This window comes from Nannobrachium achirus (assembly GCF_963921795.1).
Source record: "Nannobrachium achirus genome assembly, chromosome: 4".
NCBI lineage: Eukaryota > Metazoa > Chordata > Actinopteri > Myctophiformes > Myctophidae > Nannobrachium > Nannobrachium achirus.
Genome location: NC_137813.1, coordinates 17,562,896 through 17,577,473, shown reverse-complemented (window position 1 = coordinate 17,577,473; position 14,578 = coordinate 17,562,896). Strand labels below are relative to the sequence as shown.

At 41.4% G+C, this 14,578-nt stretch overlaps 1 protein-coding gene across 1 annotated transcript in view; it reads right to left on the bottom strand.

The window, feature by feature from the left end:
• Positions 1-489: 489 nt before the first annotated feature.
• The window catches only part of LOC308282714 (ral guanine nucleotide dissociation stimulator-like 1), a gene marked incomplete at both ends in the record, with an annotated part of 31,240 nt that continues 17,151 nt past the window's right edge, over positions 490-14,578 (bottom strand). Inside the window, 9 exons of the mRNA XM_080723104.1 lie at positions 490-629; positions 1,001-1,115; positions 2,224-2,592; positions 4,736-4,862; positions 5,558-5,647; positions 7,286-7,407; positions 8,172-8,204; positions 8,839-8,925; positions 11,619-11,681. Of these exons, the coding sequence (XP_080579230.1) occupies positions 490-629; positions 1,001-1,115; positions 2,224-2,592; positions 4,736-4,862; positions 5,558-5,647; positions 7,286-7,407; positions 8,172-8,204; positions 8,839-8,925; positions 11,619-11,681 (1,146 nt within the window). The remainder of the gene's footprint in view (positions 630-1,000; positions 1,116-2,223; positions 2,593-4,735; positions 4,863-5,557; positions 5,648-7,285; positions 7,408-8,171; positions 8,205-8,838; positions 8,926-11,618; positions 11,682-14,578) is intronic.

Sequence of the window (14,578 nt, the reverse complement as noted above, 5' to 3'; positions counted from 1 at the left end):
TTGCCATTTACCCCTAGTTTTTGAACACACACACTGTTTGTTCAGCTGCCCAAGTATATACTGTCAGTCATTTCTCAGTACAGTAACTGGGTCACTGCTCTTTGCACGTGTCACACTTTGTGGGATGATGTTCATAAGGCAAGGAATGTGTTCCATTGTCACAGCTCATCAGTAGTGATTCAAATAAGATTCATTCCAACAGGAGTTGAAAGCTTTTCTGGTCCAAGTGTTTTCCGTTAATCCTTTTTTTACACTATTTCCCCATGTTTTAAAACCATGTCCTCATGTTTCAAAACTATGTCCAAAGTCTTCAATTTAATCCATAAAGTGACACTGCATTATCAGCTACCGTTCCTTACTTCGCATTGAGGACTCTTTTGGAATCCAAAAAGAGTAGACAAAAACAACTACTCCATGACTTCATTTCCACTCAGACGGACCCGTCCATCCGCCTGTCTGTTCTTCGGCCTCCGTGCCACAAAGGAGGCGCTATTTGGTGTAGCGACCCAAACTGCAGGTTGCCCTCAGCGGTGTCTTCTGGCCCTTCGAGAACTTGCGTAGAACAAAGTCAAAGTTGGCTGCGGTGGACATGGCATAAAAGACATTGGCTTTGTCTGGTATGAGCAGCTCTGAAAAGTAAGAGAAAAAAAGAAACACAGTCCTTTTAGTGAAAGCCTTAAATGATGGACGCTGACATTGATTCAATGATGTTTCAGTCGCTCACTTTTCAGACACACTCAAAAAGGCTGAGTTGAATTAACCCATTGAGACCAGGAAAGCATCTGTCATTTTCGATTTTTAACCACTTTAACCAATATTTTATACTTTGGCTATTCAAAAAAAGCAGATATACAGGACACATGAGCTTATATAGATCTGGTATTTTTTAAGGTGTGAGGTCCCAGGAACTAAATATTTTGAGATGGAGTCCACTGCCTTGAGTCTTATTGGGTAAAAAAAAAAAAAAATAAAGAAAAAAATGGGTTAGACATGTTTCTACCTCTTCCTGGAGAGATGAGCTGAGTGAGTGTGAACTCCTGTCGGCTCATGTGGTCCAGGTGATGTTTCTCCAAGGCCCTTTGAATCACCTGGGCAGTTTTGTCCTGGCTGGTCAACTGTGAAGGACACGCAAAGAACCAAAGGACATGTTACACATAAACTAAAGGATAAGGTGAAGACCTGGGAGAAATACCAGACTAATAGCTAGCCCTGGGGACCGCTTGCACAGCATGTGAAAACTCATCTAGAAAGCAGGCATTCCTCATTATTATTGAGACAATTATAACATAGCTTACATTGGTTGCCAAGCATGGCCTACTAACAGGAAGCTGACTTTACCAGCAGGTGACCCAAAATCCTAATTTATATATTCTGTAGTACAATGGAGTATACTGTAAATTAAGCATAATCCTGATGAAGGTTCAAAGCATCCTTAGCAGCCTGTAACGATGTGAATGACCACCTCTGACCACCGACTTTACCAGCATGTCAATTCAATCATCATGTCCTGCATCTGTTTACAAAACTCAGACCACCAATAAATGATATATCTATTTTCTCATCAACGCATTAAAATAGAAATTCTCTCTCTTTTTTTTTTACTACTGTAAGAACCCATCCCCACTTTTAGTCACTTTGTGGACTAACATGAAATGCTAATACGAAGAACACATTCCCTTGCTGGCTTCCCACCCTCAAACACAGTCAACAGACTTTTTTTTGGGATACTTTGTTAGCTTGTATATGACCTATTTTGGCTATTTCTCATATGACAAACTGGTAAATTAGTCATCATTGGTAACACCTCACAACAGTAGAACATTACATGACTATATGTCAATATGACAAAAGCGACAAAAGGTGAAAAAGGTCTATGGTGTTTGCTGGAGCACCCGGGCCAAGTGTTTCACCTCTACACCATACGGCAGTGGTGGAAAAGGTACTCGAATGTATTACTTAAGTACAAGAATGATACTGCCATCATGGCAGTATCAATACTTGTAACAGTATTTTTGCATGGCAGTGCCATGCAAAAATACTGTTACAAGTAAAAGTCCAGAATTCGAAATTTACTTGAGTAAAAGTACAAAAGTATTGGTATCAAAATATACTTCAAGTAACTAAATGTACTTAGTTACTTTCCACCACTGCCATACAGACAGTCTCATTTTCACAACCTAGTAGGCTGTGTTCTTCATCATCACGCCCTCTTGTCCAACCCACCAGGATGCTCTTGTACATGTTCCCGTTGTTTGTGCCCAGGTCCACGCTGACACGGACGATGCAGGAGTCGGCCACCTGCCGGTTGTAGACGGGCAGCATGGTCATGGACACGGAGCGCTTGGGGGAGGGGGAGGTGGAGGAGGAGGAGGGGGAGGAGGAGCACTCGGGCAGGGAGAGGTGGTGGAGCGCCGGCGGAGAGCAGAGGTCCGGCTGTGAGCTGGACGAAGAGCAGGAGGAGGAGGAGGAAGGAGACTCCATGGAGGAGTCTGCGGAGGAGCAGGGAGAAGACGTGGACGAGGACGAGGAGGAGGACGAGGATGAGGAAGAGGAAAAGGCCTCTGAGACGTTGTTGCACGACAGGGAAAGTGGCTGTGGGGGGAGAGAGAGAGAGTGGAAGGAAGGGGGGGAGGAGGAGAGAGAGCAGGAGATGGAGAGAAGGGAAATTGTGTTATGGACAGAAATATATTGAAAGAAATTAATTTCAGTGAGTTCCGTTGGAAATATTGGCAAGATGTTCATTTAACCACTTTCATTTAACCACAGAACCACTTTCCAGAGACTCTCTGCCTCTCTGGGTTCCTTTACAGGGGGTCTAAATAGAGCCCTACACAGTAACTCAGAGGCCTCGGTCACACATAAAAAGCACGTTACCTATGCAAGAGCAGTGTCTAAATTCATTCCCTATAGAAGTCGCATGGTTTTGAAGAATGGATGGGACACAAGCTCAGAGTTAGAATCAATGGGGGTAAAATGTACCTGACCCTTGACCCTAAATTTACCCCCATTGATTATGACCCAGAAGCATTTGGGTCCCCATCCAGGGCCTTTCATTTGGTCCCCATCAAGGGCCATGCATTTGGGTCCTACAAAAAAAATCTCTCCATGGCATGAGTAATCAATAAGAAAAAAGGCATTTTGGGGTTGAACTACTCCTTTAAAGGCATCCTTAATGCACAGGTAATGAGCTTTGGTACCATTTGTATACTTTCAGAAGACCTTGAAATGTAAAAGTTTGAGAACTACTTATTTATGCAACCGCATACATTTATGGAACCATTTGTACACTCTCAGGGTTACAAAGGGACAACTTAGCACTAAGGTGCTGTATTCAGCAAGCTCCACACCCCATTAAACCAACAGTTTAAGCAGCTGCCTCAATGGACATTCCACTCTCACTCAAGTACCCAGGCCAGTTTCAACAGCACGTCAATGAGTATCTATTGTGCTGTGATAAACTCAGCTGTTCATAATCGTTTTGGGGGTTGACACTTATTAACTGTGATAAGGATTATTAACTGTAAGTCGCCATTTGGTTAATGTATGGGACAACGCGTCTCTGAACAAAGACACGCTTGATTACACATTATGAAGAGAACATGAGGGGACACATTAGCAGTGTTTCCATCCAAATGTTGTTCTTTTGTATGGGAATTATGATATATCACCTAGAAAAGTTTTCAAAAAAAGGCACTCGCTTGATGTGGAAAAGCTGAGCTCGAGCAAAGGCATTATTGCGACACACGTGAATGGAAACACTTTAATTCTGTGTGGAAATCCAAAAGTCTACCACTCTTCTGAGACGGAATCCCCACATGTCCAAGGGAGGTATTGGAGTTTCAAGCAGTACAACGTGACCACCAGTAGGTGTCCTAAAGGGTCTATAAATGTCTCTACAGAATTTTAAGGAGACCACATGTACCCTACCAGTCAAAAGTTTGTACACAGCTCTCATTCAATGTGTGTGAGAATCTGTGTCCAAACCTTTGACGGGTATAGGGTACATCAATATGTCCGTTGTGGCAAAGACATGGCCTTGTTTTCCTTTTTCACACACCATTATAATGTTCTTATTTTGTTCATAATACCCAATTACTGAATGTCAAGAGTTTTTCTTCCAAATATGATTCCATTTGAACTCTCAGACTTACAGACCTACTGTATATGGCCTTTCAGGGATAGCCATTTATGTGTTTCTGGTAATATTATTACCCATTACTCATTTTGTATGTCCGTGGCAAAATAAATAAATAAATACAATTGTCCACCACAAGCTAGCATGGCGAGGATCCCTGATTGCAGCTTTAAACGATATATAACAACATGATAATAAAATAATAAGCCATCCTGGCCAGTTTTTAGTTGGCTACAGCAGTGGTTCTCAACCTGTGGGTCGGGACCCCGAAATTATGTTGGGGGGGTCCCCAGATGATTAACTTCATGTGCAACACTGCTTTCTCACTCAACAGTAAACAAACCAACGTAAAGTTTAGGTGTATAGAGGGTTTATGCACATTTCTAAAGTGACAATTTAGGGTCTTTTTAACCAAATTGTCAAATATTAGAGACAGAAATTGTGAAATTAGCCGATCTACATGAATAGAACCGTGATATACAAATGTAATGCCTCAACTCTTTCAGTGCTCGTCAGGGTGTGGGGGTCCCCAGTTAAAATATGATTATTTCGCGGCCTGAAAAGGTTGAGAACCACTGGGCTACAGCATATTGTACACACCTGCAGTCTAATGGAGCAACCTCCAGTGGACGAGAGGTCTTCCATGTCAGAACCACTGGATCCAGAAGACGACACACTGATCTGGTCCGCTAGCATCTTCTTAGAGCTGTCATTCACTGTCAAGAGGCTGAAAACAAACACACAGGCTTTCTGAACAACTGGCTTAAATGCATTATGTTATGGTTTTAAATATAACTTATGTTGCCTCTTTGGCAGGCAAAAGCGTGATTCGTTGTTGTACGATGCGGTCGTGCACCCTCAATAAACTCCCAACACGCCATGCAATGTGACGTGTTGTGAGCTTGTAGATCTAGGTACTGTATATACTGTAAGTCAATAGTAGCATACTTTGGAATGCACTGCCCAAAAACCTCTCATCTACATCTCGTCCAAAACAAAATTACTTTCAAAAGATACATGTATATCAAGAGTTATCTCGCCAAGTAACTTGTCAGGTACGTAACTGTTATGTGTGTATTTGTTTAATTTGACTGGACTGTTGGATTTGATTTTATAATGTTAATTCAGGACTAGAGGATCATTCATGTGTCTCTAATGGTGATCTTTAATAAATCACAATACAAGTTCAGAGGTGAAGCCACACTATGCACGTTGTCGACTATACATTGACGGTCTCCTTTGCCCAGCTAGAAATATACAGTAAATACTTCACCTATGAGTACAAAAGGTGCTTCAAGCGTGTATGCGAAGATAGCTAATGTTCACTTCTGTGTGAGTATGATTTACCAGGCGAGCGTATTTGTGTCAGGCGCTGAGCCGTGTGTACTGTAGGTCAGAAGTGCAGACAGGTTCTGTACTTACGAAGTGAGTTTCTTTGTGAGCGAGCGGTGGCTCCATGGGCCAGGGGAACACAGGTCCACTGGAGGCTCCAGGCGTATCGACAGCTCATAACTGTCAAACGACAAAAAACAACAATGCTGTTAGGATATCGATTCATTCCCCGCAGCGGTGGTTATATGGCTATTATGCTTGTTGAATTGTATTACAAGCACAGTTACTTAAAGGAGCTATAGTCAACTTTTTCTTGAAAAACGGATGCTAAAATAAAAATAATGTTTCGAAAATATTTTATAAAGAAATAAGCTTCATATATGTGTTTCAATTAAAAAATGAACACAAAAAGCGTGAAATAATGATAAAATAATCATTTTGGCCATTGTAGGGCCGACACTTTGTTTACATCCTAGTCTGTAGACTAGGATGTAAACAAAGTGTCGGCCCTACAATGAAAAAGTTGACTATAGCTCCTTTAAGTACAATTTTCAGTGATTTTACTTCTACTCCACTACATCTCAAAGGCAGATATGCCTGTTCTACTTTCACTCCACTACAATTATCTGAAAGCTTTAGTTACAAGTTACTTTGTATACAAAACATCGATTAACCACTTCAGCCCTACTATATACTGTACATGTCGGCCATTTGAAAATAGGCGATCTACAAGCTCACAATGTGTCGCAATGCAACGCATTGTGAGCTTTGAAAGCGTGTGAAATGGGACATTCTGCATAATGAGTACTGCATAACTTTTACCTGTAACAATGTTTCTACATTGCAATATTGATACTTAAAATGTGAGTACCTTTTCCACCACTGCCCTGCAGCAATCACACTTTGTGTAACCAGCTAACCTAGTTCAGATACTGTAACCTACACTATAAATACTGGATGTTATTAGAAACGGGCCACACCTTGGGTGAACCTGCCAGTGTGTGGACCACATTCATCACTGATAGATGAATGTGTCCAATTGCACAACTCAAGATTATACAACTGCCAGCTACTTCTTTGGCTTTCAAAATAACACACTCTGGAATATGATCCTATATGGGCCAATCAGATCATCTTCCTTCGCTTTTCTTGAATCTTGATATAAAAAAAATGACTGAGGGGCGAGGACTAAAAGGTGCTGGATCAACGATACCAGTACTTGAAAAGGCACGTCTTTATTAATAATTTAAATTACAATCCGAAACGTTTACATCTTGTCCTGTTTGTGTCCTGTGTTTATGTAAACCCTGGTCTCCCGCATCAGAGATCAAATATCTACCGCTCCGGCAAGAAAATCCCAACATGGCCAGGAGAGATGTTAACCATATCAGCTTCAGGCAGTACTACTTGGCAACCGATAGATGTTCTACCTGACATCTGGGTCTAGATGTCGCAACGGAAAAGTACTGTAGGGAGACCACCTCCAACCACTACAGATGTACTAGTTATGTACAGCATATTGCATTAACGTACTCTACCATACAGATTAGTTAAACTAATGTTTTATTCATTGAAATAAGTTCTTGTTCACAGCTTCAATTACTGATTAAACTCTTGAATGATGGAAATAAATTATATTCTCTTCAGTAAAGAGTAGCGACAGGGGGGGGGGGGGGTCTGAGTTAGGTGTGATTTTACTTGGGTTGAGTGCCAGTGTCGTGCACCTCAAATACCCAATCAGCTTGTAGATCGGCTATTTTCTGTACACGACGACTGCATGCAACTAACGTATAACAGAGCCTTCCACATCCACCTCACCTCTCCAGGTCAGTGAGCATCTTGTGTTCCCGCAGCCAAGCATCGATCCTGGGGTGTTGAGGCAGGTTGTACTGGGCACAGGAGGCTTGGAGCACGTGGATCTGGGAGAGAATCTCAAACTCCTGCAAAGGCGATAAATCGAACACGATGAAAAACGATAAGAGTGCTGCGCAGACGTACCATGGAGGACAAAACTGTCACTGCTCTCGTAACCTGCGCACTGCGCAGTTATGTAACCACGCTCAGGGGGACACGAGGCGGGTGACACTTTGAGCAAAGCAATAAATGCTCTCGAGGCAGGGGTCATCAATATGTCCACATACAAATGTGTACTACGCGGCAAAGACTTGGCCTGTCCGTGTCAATAGATGTTCTGTTTTACACTACACGGCAAAGACTTGGCCTGTCCGTGTCAATAGATGTTTTCTTTTACACACCATTATAATGTTCTTATTTATCATAATACCCATATTGAACATGTAAAGTTTTCTTCAGAATATGTATGACACTGATTTACGATGACACTATGGCACATTATGAGTCCATTGGTACTAGTGGATCTCAAACTGAGTGTGTACAAATGGAACCAAATGGACCCGCAAGCCAACTACAAGCCAACGCGGCGATGACCCCTGCGACTCGAGGAGAGAGAATGGGCGAATGGACAGCACAACAAAATGCTCTGCTGGTCTCTCCCATTCTGCATTGTAAAGGAATGCACTATCAGCTAGATTTACCTAGTCAAACATCCCCACACACACCCGCCCAGAGACAAGAATGTACGGAGGTGATAATGCTGGTGACATATTTGTTGAACACCTTTTTGCATTTGTAATGAATCTTTAAAAAAGAATGGTAATATTAGGCATGAAGAGAAAATGCTTACCCTTCTCCTTTTCTCAAAGTTTATGAGCCCGCCCTGTCAAAACAATAGTAAACATCCGTCAAAACAATGATAAAAACATAGCGCTTCACATGATTAACACTTTATCAGAGATTGATGAGAACAGAGGCTGAGAAGAACTCGACAGAATGTGATAAAAAGGGATATAAATAAGGGCGTTTGACAAGTAGACGCCATAAACTTAATGTGCTGGGAGAAATTATATGAGACATGGGCTATACAGTAATTATTATGTTTGCTAAATGTGGGGCCTCTGTGTATTGGCAATCACTTCCTCATGTGAATATCTACGTAGTCGAGTGGGTAGAGAGGCTGCATGGGAACTGGAAGGTTCAACTCTCGGCTTGCTACGTATCAGAGTGTGTCCATGAGCAGACACTTAACGCTGAAGAGACCCCCGATTGTGACACATTGTGAGCTGTAAGATTTAGACTTCTTTCCCCCACTATTATTCTTGTGTGACACTACAACAAAGTATGAAATGGCTTAGGTGTTTAATCAGATGAATCGGTTTAGTTGATTATAAAAAAGAAAAACATGCCTAGTGATTCAGGACTATTTATATTTTTAGAAAAAGGAATCGATAGCATAATGTCTAAGAAAATAATGAAGTAGCCTTGCAGCTCTACAGCTGACAGTGTTTACTTACCTCCAGGTTGTCTGGCAGGGCCGTGTCCAACATGGTGAGGACCGTGAGGTAGGTGCCCAGGTAGGGAACCACGCCACTGGAGGGGCTCTGCTGGAGAGGAGAGAAAAGAAAAAAAGCGGCAATCAGACATGATGTTACGTCGCTGTTTCCCAAAACAGTGGGTCATTTGTGGGTCACGGTCAGACCAAGTTGAACGGTCTCTATGGATCACACCACGTGACAGTTTTGAATAAGGAGTGAGTCTACAACAGCAGACGTATTCCAGGCAATGTTTTGCCGCAAGTAAACAAAATGGATAAAAATGGATTTGGGCCCCGTTTTGACTGTAATGAAGAGGATGAGATTGGGCTGGCAATCTGTAATGAAGAGGATGAGATTGGGCTGGCAATCTTCGCTGTTAAAACTTGGCATTTTCACAAAACTGTCTGCACAATAGATTAGCAGATTGATGAAAACTGTTTTGTTTCTGGTAAAGGACAAGGTAGCACACTTCTGTCAACACAGACGATGACTGTCCCGTTACTTTTTTTAACATGTTGTTTTCTGTCACATAAAAGATATAGCCGACGTTGCTCAAAATGACACGACTCCGTGGATTGGCTCTTCCTTGACCCCATTACACTGAATGACACAAGACAGCAAAACACTTTTATGGCAAATGGTTTTCACTACGATGTGGAAATGTCGATGTGGGACGGGCGGCCACTAAGGCGGCCCGAAATGGTATAGAATGTCATCGACTTCAGAGGAGTTTTACATGAAGAAAGTCAAATCTGCAGACTGCAGTAGAACACAGTAGGTTCGTGTTACAGCCATGAAGAAGGTACGTATGACTCATAAAAAAAAAGACCCGTCTGCTCTAATTATTACTGGCTTTTAATACCGGTAATCCGAGGCCATTTCAAACTTGTCAGCAGCAGCCTTGAGGGGGGCTAAAGATAGGTTTCAACTCCCTGCCACGTCAGACCCTTTAACAACCCTGAGCGAGCCAGTAGAGTCACTTGTGGTTTGGTTCGACAGAGTTGTGCAACATGAGAACACTTTGATTTCACATGTGACTTATGAGACGCCAGTTACACTAGCCTTGTGGGAATATACTAAGAGGACAACACACACTAACAGTGATGGAACAAAGGTATCCACATATTTTACATAAAAGTAAAGGTTACAAGTAAAGGTCCGGAATTCAAAATGTACTTGAGTGAAAGTACAGAAGTACGGTATTGGCATCAAAAGGTACTTAAAAGTATCACAAGCAGAATGTCCCATTTCAAATGTGTACAAATATTTTGAAAATAGACGATCTACAAGCTCACAATGGGTCGTGATGCGACGCATTGTGAGCTTGTAGATCGGCTATTTTCAAACGGCCGAAATGTATGTAGGGACTAAAATAATTGTAGTGGAGTAAAAGTACAATACAAGAATGATTAGGAACTGTTTTTCCTTCTTTTGCACATGGTTCCATTGTTACTTAAATGTGTGGTTCCCATAGTGTTGTGCACTGCCGCGAGACACATCCATGGTGGCATTGGGATTTTGTGACAACCACACATTATTACTGCAATATATATATACTGTACAAACAGTTAGGAGTAGGGATGGAGCTCGTTAATTCTTATTGATAATGATCAACTTATCGATCCTGCAATAATGAGACAGGCTTTTATTGAGCCCACTATTGAGCGTTTTCTAATATCTTGCGGAAAGACTTCCTCAAACTTTTTTTTATTCAGTAACCAAGTTTGTGGCTTACCACCATCTGAAATTAAATGAAGATGACAAAAGTTACAAATATTTTTGCCTATCATTAAAACGACCATTCATTAATGTGTTAAATGCCTATACTTTACATTTACTAAATACTAATACAATTTTAGACAGACATGTTTATGTCAGCGAGGGCGGTTAGACTTATTTCTTGACCGCCCCTTTCCTTATTGGCCGATTTGCTCGATAACAGGCTCGACAAGCCCAAAGCTTATTGATATTGGGTAATCAATACATTTGTTATCGAGTTTGTAATGGGTTCGGGTTTCGAGCTCCAGGAGTCATCTTTTGATTTACTATATCAGTGCTTTGTGTTCACTCATTCCCCATTACAAAAGCTAATTCTATACCCTACAGTATATGTTTACCCCTTTCAACCTGGCGTCCCTATTTTGGGCATCTTTTAAACTGTATGCATTCACTTATTTTTAATTGTAAATTTGTTTCAAACATTTAAAAAAATGTGTGACTGTGAGCTTGAGGATTTGTCCATTTGGTCTCACACAGGTGTGAGACGTTGACTTGCCCATTGGTGTGTTTGGGGCACAAACCGTTTTAAAACCACCCAATCCTAGTGCATCCTAATCTTATGTCATATTACGCCACGAAAATATGCAAATCTTTCAACCTGAGATACGGTATGTCACAGAGAAATATCCTCCTTTTCCATTAGAACAGATTGAAAATAACTTTTATAGTTGATGTTTAATATAACCATCCCTATTCTGGGGGGAAGGTTCACCAAAAATAGCCAATCTGCTGTTTTTGGGGTAGATGGAAAAAGAACTCATCAAGTAAAGTGCAAATCATGTCTGTTTTACTAAGCATAAAGGGTCTAAGTGGTTAAACTGAAGTGATATTGATGAATGGATTCCAAATATTAGCACATTATTCTAAGGCACCCCTGGAATGGCATCACGACACGCTAGGGTGAACATTGAACTTGACCTAGACGTCAGCCAGTTCATGGCTGCAGATGTAAAGTTTCCTCTAATGGAGGTATGGCTTACCATCTGTTTGGAGATAGGACACCACTTGGGAGAAATGTTATCCAAGGCAGGCTGGCTCCTATCCTGTGAGGAAAGATCACATGGGGGTTTGGGGTTATATTTAGTTCAATGTTACAAGTGACCACAGGGTGCCAGCGTCGAATAAATGAATACTGAAACTAACAAGAATCCCTGCCTTTCTCTGACAAGCAACTCACCTCTCAATTCAACTTCATTGCCACATGACAGGTGTAAAAGAATTCCATAAAAAAGTTTCAACTTTCAAGAAAGGGGTAAAAGATGGAGGATGAAAAAAAAATCGAATACATTGTGTGTGTGTGTGTGTGTGTGTGTGTGTGTGTGTGTGTGTGTGTGTGTGTGTGTGTGTGTGTGTGTGTGTGTGCGCTGCGTGTGTGTGTGCGCTGCGCACACTTTAATTACAAAATGAAAGGTTGGGTAGACTGTAAAAGAATAAGCAATAAAGCAATAACGTTTCGATTTTGTTTCACAAGCATAAATACTGTACATATACGCACGCATCATATATTACATAATCGCCCATCAATCACATGACTGGCATTGAGGGAATCATATCATACTGGTCACATATCATACAAGCTCACGTGTCACGTTGCGATCTGTTACTTATAAGCTTGTAGATCGGCTATTTTCACTATTTCTTTGTCTTACTATATAATAATATAATATAGCTATTTTAGCTATTCATTGAAGTATAGGGCTTACAGTAAGTGGTAGTGGTACAGTTAAATACAAGTTAAAATGACTTAAATGTTAAAATTGTGAAAAGAGTGACAAGTTAAACCCTATATCCTTTGTTGCACTTGCAACACAACATGTTGCATTGTGTGAGAGTATAAAGATTGGCTATTTGTACTGATTGTTCACTTATTTTTTCAGAATGTTCACCTATTATGACATGCCCAGAATAGGGACGCCAAGGTTCATGTGGTTAAAAATCACACCCGTGTGAACTGAGCGGTGGTTCCCCCCCCCCTTCCCCCCTGTGTGTGTGTGTGTGTGTGTGTGTGTGTGTGTGTGTGTGTGTGTGTGTGTGTGTGTGTGTGTGTGTGTGTGCGTGCGTGTGTGTGTGTGTGTGTGTGTGTGTGTGCCTGGTCTGGCCTGGCCTGAACAACAGCGCCCCTCCCTTAACATGTGTGGTCAGAAAAGGTTACTGCAGGCTACAGACAGACAGACACGCAGACAGACAGACAGACAGACAGACAGACAGACCCACACACACGGCCACGTATAGGAGCGTTGTGACCACCGCTCAAAAAAGAAATGTGTGAGTAACAAAAAAAAAACTAAAACAAACCAAAAAAAAAAAACATCCATTGAATAGCAGCACAGATCAGTCACACACAAAAAAAGATGACATTTAGCCTTTGTGCACAACACCAAATGCCAAGTGGCCTTGTCCCTAAAACTATGAAATTCCAGGCCTGCGTGGAGGGATTGCTGAGTCACTCCTCGTCTAATGCCACAGTCTGTAAACTCACCTCATCCCGAGCTCGCACTTATTATCCTTGCACTTCCTGCTCGTGGACTATTATTTGGATTCTGATAGATGCTAGTTATGTTACTCTAGATGCGTCGCCGTCGATGCCAGGTTTGACGTCTACTCGACACCCTGTAGTTACTCTGTTGCACATACTGCAATTGTTTTCTTAGCACTACAGTTCCTCAACCACTTACTTTATTATTGTTTGACTAGAGCTCATGCCATTTACTCTGATCTAGCACTTTGTTGGTTGCTCCGGATAAGAACATCCGCTAAACGCTTACATTGTAATTGGAGGAGTGAATAGATGGACCCAATAATATAATAAAGCTAAATATATATTTTCAATACTAAATTGGATGTGCTGAAAGTATGGTGGTACAGGACTATTTTCCAGCTATGTATTGTATAGTGAGTTTGCACAGTGCCTCGTTTGTCCACAGCTTTCACCAGGACAAGACTGAAGCATTCTGGTGTGAGTGCATGCGTTTGTTTGTTCCATCCGTTTGTTTGAGTGTGCGTGCAGGATATAGTTTCCCTGATAAAAGCTTCCTTTATAAAATAGGGAGTGTCTGAAAATGACTTCAATTGTAAATGGATTAAACAAAGCTGTGAGACACTTCAAAGCGTTTCCAAAACCTTTGTGAATCAGTTGACACATTAGTTGGTTGGGCTTTCATGAACAAAAGGCACAGGATCCAAGTCCATATTGACTTAGCAGTCTTTTCCCTGCAACCACCTCTGAAGAGAATGGCTGAAGGAGCCTGGGAAATGAGCCCTCGCTGTCGGACTCTAGCTTATAACTGACCACTGTGTTAAGCCATTTATATAAACATTAACTGAAGTAAAAAGGATCTTTTTAATAAGCAAGTAGCCAATCCACAAGGGTTGAAAATAGGGCCAGACCGTGTCCGATGCTAATCCTGATTTTGGGGAGTCCTAGACCACTGATGATATTTTGACCTATTAGTTTCCTTTTTTCCACCTTTAATAAGGACTATTCTTGTAGATCTGCTGTCAAAAATATGGACACATGGGCTGCATAACTGTCAATACCAATGCCTTCAAAAGAGTCAAATATCGGCCAATACATCAGCCAGATTGATACATTATATAGGTTTGGTTGTATAGCTGAAAACTGGTATTCTACTGTGAACGAGTGACTGCTCCTCGACTGCTCTTTGTTCTGTTCATTTAAACTAGTAACCATTATGTCCAACAGTAGTTAACATCACAGTTAAATATTGATAGATTTAACCGTCTGGCCTTCTGTAGAAGCACCATCATCACTCTGCTATTGCCAACTGGTTGCATTTTTTATTTGGTTTTAATAGATTTCGTTATCAAATTGATCGTCTCATCTTTGCCAACACAAAACAGCTGAAGATGAATCATGTGACTCAAGGCTGTACAAGCTGGTTTATGCAAATAGACAAATACACATATCTAAATGTCTGTA